Genomic DNA, 5,774 nt, shown 5'->3' on the forward strand with positions numbered 1-5,774 from the left:
TTTAAATATATTATTTAGATATTTTTTCCATTAAAGTATTTCTTTATAAATCTAATTTTTTTCATAGATTAACTTTATCATTTTGTTAGATATATAAAAAAAAGGGTTAAATAAGATTTTGGTCCTTATAAATATTGCAGTTTCATTTTTAGTCCTCCTTGCTTTTAGGCAACGGTTTTAGTTGATTTTGGCAACGGTTTTTTTGTAAAAACCGTTGCCTAAAGGCAAGGAGGGACTAAAAATGAAAACTGCAATATTTATAGGGACCAAAAACTTATTTAACCCTAAAAAAAAATACTATTGATTACAAACAAAAGAAGATAAAAATAAGAACGAACACCAAAGTAACGTTATTGTGATCACTCACTAAATATTAAAAAATTTGTTTTATGATTTAACATTAGCTTGGGTATTACAATTAAACATATTGCACATAGGACAATTAACATGATAAATGATAATAAATAAAAATTTATTGAATGAAAACAAAACTCTCTAATGTCTTGTATATTTAAGAGAAATAAGAAGTTTGATCAAATGATGGTGGCGGACAAAATTCCATTGCCGATGGCAAGCTAATAGAATGAACTTTTTCTAGTACTTCTGCAACAATCAGGTTTTCAATCCTGAAAGAAAAAAAAATAGATTAACAATAAGCAAAACATTCACATTAAAATATTTTTACTAATTAAATTAACAAAATAAAGGATGTATATTTTTTTAAAGACATACCATAGAAGAGAGCATCCATTGTCCCCTAACCCATTCTTGATGAGGTCTCATATTATCATGTTCAAATTCTAACTCTTCATTAGTAGTCCAAAAGTAAACGTTATACTTTAAATTACCATTGGAACCATGAACAACACTAGATACTCTACCTTCCCACCATCCATCGTTATACCATACATCAACTCTTTCATGTAACTTAAATTGACAAACTTGATTGATTTCTGGTGGATATGGCCTTACGTCAGAAACATTAGCTTCTCCTTTTAGTTGCTCACATAAGTCATCTGTTTTTAATGTCAAATATTCAACTAAATATTTTCCATTCTTCAGATAATCGACAATTGTTGCAGTAAACCAAGAACCTTCAAAACCCTCTTCATCGCTTCTTACTTCTACTTTTTCACCCTTGTAGAAATTTAATCCAAAGTTTTCCTTTACAGGCTCATTAGAAATTGAACATTTTAACATTTTACTTTTTTCAAACTCTTTCACTTGCTCACTTGACTCCTGAGAAATGAAACATTTAAAAGATTAGCAGCTTAACATTATATATATATATATATATATATATATATATATATATATATATATATATATATATATATAAAAGCAAATATTTTTATATCATTCATAGTCACTACTTACTTTCACTATTTCCTCCTTTTTAAAATTTATCTCACTTATTAACTTTCCCTTGTATTTAATTTTAAGCTTAATATTTTTCTTCATCTCGTGTGATAATTTCTCCTTCTCCTGCATAATAAATTTTTGATAGTAAAAAAATATAATCAATACAAACTGTATAATGAAAATAAAATTGTAGCATCTGAATAAATTTTGTTTTACAAATGTATAAATATTATTTAATATTATTTATAATAATAATAATAATAACAATAATAATATTTTTGCAGAAGAAATAAGATTTGAAATTATTATTATTTAATATCTTTTTCAATTGTTAATAATAATAATAATAATAATAATAATAATAGGAAAAGTATTAAAAAAATATGTAAACAGTAGCTGCATTGGTTGGAAAGAGGCGAATATCAATGAACAATTAGAAAATATAATATTAGAATTCATCGAGATAAAAACTAGGAAATTATAAATCGTATGAATATTTCATAATTTTTAGTGCTTCTATTGGCAAAGATACATAAACTGCACATGTTTGCACTATATTATAATCTATATATAATTTTTGAAACTGGAAAAATGAAATAGAACATGCAACTTTATTTACCTGAACTTTATTTGCATTAATAGCGGGAGAATCTGACTTTGTGTTGCACCTTGCCTCCGAGTTTCTTTTAAAAGTCATTGTGATAACAAATTGTTAATATGCAGAATACTGAGAGCTCAAAAGAAATTATGAAAATGAAAAAAAGAACAAGAAAATTGAGAAGGCAAAAGAACACAATGATAGTAGCAGTGATACTCCCAATTATATATATACAGGTTATATGCATATTATTTATTGGATATCTGCAAAATATTAAATCCTAAAATAAATTTCTAAAACCTAAATTTAATTTTTTTTTCAAATTTTTTTTTACTTAATGAAGAGGGTCAATTATTAAATTCTTTTCTTTTACGTTATTCCAAATTAGTACAATACTTTTCTAGAAAATCAATAAATTATTTTTACTCACACCTCAACTATAGTAAATCCATAAATTTCATTAGTCACAATTTAACAATAGTAATTTAATAAATTCATTACAATTGATAAAAATATAATTAGATAATTTTTAAATATGAAAATTAAATAAATACAGGTCATTTTTTCAACCAACTCAAGAATTTAGATTAAAAATGAAATGAATGTATAATATTTAACACATATGGAATTATTAAATATTTAAATAATAACGTTATAAACTAATTGTGAAATTTTTTTTTGAATAACCAAATTTTTAAATAAAATTTCAAAAATAACAAGTTTTTCAAAAAAATTACACAAATGTCATTTTTTTTTTTAAATTAACACGTTGTCGCCAGGGGGGGTGGCGACAACACTTAGCCCATAACAGTGTCGCCAATTAGCTTGGCGAATACATTCAAAAAACAGGTGTTGTCGCCACCCCCGGGCGACAACACCCCCCTTTATTTTTTTTTCTATTTTTTTTATATTATTTTTTTAGCTGTTTTTTAACTATATTTGTAGTTTGGAAAAATAATATCAATAAATAAAAAAGTACCAAATACATTAACAATTAATCATAATTAAAAAAGTACAATATAATTAAAAACAACACAAAATACATTAATGATTATAATAATTAAATTTCTATTGACTGCCGTGTGGACCATGGTACGATCCACACTCAGGTTGTCTAATAACTCGTGTCGAAGGTTCACGAGTTGGGAGTGCTCCCCTATTCCTGCGAAGACACCCCCTTTCTTTGGTTTCTCTTGTGTTTGAGTCGACGGCCCCTCAATGCATTCCAGGTCTACAAAAGTTGTGAGCCGTCCTTGACCTCTAGAATTCCCGCTATAGGAAAGGCGGGTGCCCGCGGCGCCGTCAAAGCTTTGTCTAGGTGGGTTGGAATTTCTCCTAGTGGGTGCGGCCTGGAAGTTTGGATTTTGGAAGTTGGTGGTGGATTCGGTTTGGTTAAAATACATTGGTTGTGATGGTGTATTGAAGTTCAATGGTTGGTTGGGGTATTGTGATGTTGGTTGGTCGAATGAGTTGTATGGCGGGTATTCTTCTTGTATGCCTATGTCGGGGGTAAGTGGTGGTGATCTGGAAGAGCTCGCCATATTGAGTTCTTGGAAGCCTAGGTGATGGGGTTGAGTTTGAAATGGTTGTTGGTGGTGGTATTTTTGGGATTGTTGTTGTTGTTGGTAAATAGGTGTTTGTTGGTTTATTGGTTGTTGTTGGTAATTTTGTTGTTGTTGTTGTTGTTGTTGTGGTGGGTAATTTTGTTGTTGGAAATTTGGTGGTGGTTGATGATGTTGGAAATATGGTGGTGGTTGTTGTTGTTGTTGGAAATTTTGTTGTTGTTGTTGTTGTTGGAAAATATGTGGTTGTTGTTGTTGTCCTCCAAACAGCTAAAAAGGGGGACTCCCTGGTGGTGGTGGGGGCATTTCCCCCTACGACAGTATTGACAAAACTTTTGCCGTCGTTTCCACAGTGGTAGGTGTTCCGACAAGAGACAAATACGTTATATTCTCAATCGTCGATACTGGTGTTTTTACTACATGTTGTGCATTTTTCTATGGTGGGTTAGAAGTGTTGTTATTATCCATATTTGGATGCGTCATTTCAGGAAGAAATCTTCCACTTCTTAAATTCATGAATGAACAAACATTGTACTTATTTATACAAAGATAACAGATCAAATACAGGAAACACAAAACTCAGTTGACTTTAACACTTTTAGCATAGGGTCCCACGGGACATGCTAGTTTATTTGCCATGAAATTTGTTAAACAACCGCTAGTCTCTTGTAAAAGTTTGGTTGCAGGATCGACCAGTGAATCTCACGACATAGTGCTTAAAATTTTTATGATATTTATATGAATGTGTGTATAAAGGCAAGGATTTTGACGTAAGCAAAATCTTGATAGTAAAGTGCAAGAAGTAAATTAAAATGTGTTGGAAAAACTGTAAAAGGTTTCGACAGTGGTCAAAATTGTAACGACTGAAAGTAAATGACCTTGAATTTAAACGAAAATAAATTTGAATGAAGAAAAGTAGATTTAACGTAAAAGACTTTACATTGAATGAAAATAGTGTTTGGATACATATATTGCACTGGATCAACTCATTTCTCGCTTTGCTTGGGTACTTAGAGTATAACGAGTGTTTTTTAATAAATTCAACACACTGAATCATAATACTAAGATTCCTATTTATACTAATATCAAAATAACTACTAAGAACGATCCTTTACCCAATGATTGACACTTATTCGATGCATGCATTTTGCCTCCGATTTTGTCTCAACGTGTCCTTGTAATGCAGATAAGGCCAAAAGGTAGTTATTTAGCCATGCTACACATTCCAACTACCTATATCAAAATTCTCCTAATGTTTCTCTAAAAATTAAATATGTCCCAAACACTACTGCACACCTAGGAACTTCAACGCCTTTCTTTGAATGTCGACATGTCAAAAAAGTATCTCAAACATGTTTGTTGAAAAATGCCTCTAGAATAATCCAAAATCGACTAAGTGTTTACTCATTCTTCTTGATATGCTGATATTTAAGAGTGTCAAAAATACCGATTAACAATGAGATGAGTAAACCATCAGATGATGACAAGCTCTCTCGCATATCCAAAAAAAAAATTTATATTTTAAGGAATGGTAGGAAGAATAACCCAAAAAGGTTTTCAAATATTCTAAAGAATCCGAAGACTAAAAACAAGCTAATAAGAAGGTGATTTTCTATGAGCAAAAGGAACCGTAATACTTTAGAAATGAATTTCTAAAATTGGAGCAATAAAATTTAATGAGAAGATATGTCTCATGGTTATGTGTGATGATTGTGGCTCTACGTGCTAAATGAGTGTAACAAGTTTTTATGATGACAAGGGCGATCAAAGCATGGTATCATATCATCAAATAAAATATAAATATTTAATTAAATTAAAATGATGGAGTTTTTTATTATTAACTTAAATTAATCAAAAGTTAACAACAAAAAACCGATGAATATGCTAAAGTGTTCCCATTTGTCTTATCTTTTCCAGGATAAAATTTGTAAAAATTTGAGCATGTGTATAAGTCTTTGGGTTGTGATTATACTAATGAGTTTTTAAATTAAAGGTCATAAAATATTCACATAGGTCTAAAAATAGTCAATAGGAGTATTGACATTTACTTGTACTATCATATAATGACCTGCCAAAAGTGGACTATTGAAGATATAATAACACAATATTTTTTAATGCTAAAGCTTTATTGTGTCTTTTTCAATATCGACCTAAACATCAAATTATGAAGATTACCAAGATTAAGAGAATTATATATATATATATATATATATATATATATATATATATATATATATATATATATATATATA

General features: G+C 29.4%; 1 protein-coding gene across 1 annotated transcript; it reads right to left on the reverse strand.

The window, feature by feature from the left end:
- Positions 1 to 620: 620 nt before the first annotated feature.
- LOC131597938 (protein AGENET DOMAIN (AGD)-CONTAINING P1-like) lies at positions 621 to 2,059 on the reverse strand. The gene is made up of 4 exons (XM_058870595.1): positions 1,982 to 2,059; positions 1,378 to 1,485; positions 733 to 1,239; positions 621 to 626 (listed from the first exon to the last, which is right to left on the reverse strand). Exons 1-4 carry the CDS (start codon positions 2,057 to 2,059, stop codon positions 621 to 623), a joined length of 699 nt encoding a protein of 232 aa, XP_058726578.1.
- Between the last annotated feature and the right edge of the window lie 3,715 nt (positions 2,060 to 5,774).

This window comes from Vicia villosa, linkage group LG4, assembly GCF_029867415.1.
Source record: "Vicia villosa cultivar HV-30 ecotype Madison, WI linkage group LG4, Vvil1.0, whole genome shotgun sequence".
Classification (NCBI taxonomy): domain Eukaryota; kingdom Viridiplantae; phylum Streptophyta; class Magnoliopsida; order Fabales; family Fabaceae; genus Vicia; species Vicia villosa.

Bases quoted from the DNA above. Each gene is read 5' to 3' on its own strand.
- LOC131597938 (XM_058870595.1), bottom strand. From the start codon at position 2,059: ATGACTTTTAAAAGAAACTCGGAGGCAAGGTGCAACACAAAGTCAGAT. The intron at 1,486-1,981 runs GTAAATAAAGTT...TTTATTATGCAG, and splicing joins TTAATGCAAATAAAGTTCAG to GAGAAGGAGAAATTATCACA. The intron at 1,240-1,377 runs GTAAGTAGTGAC...TTCATTTCTCAG, and splicing joins AAAAGGAGGAAATAGTGAAA to GAGTCAAGTGAGCAAGTGAA.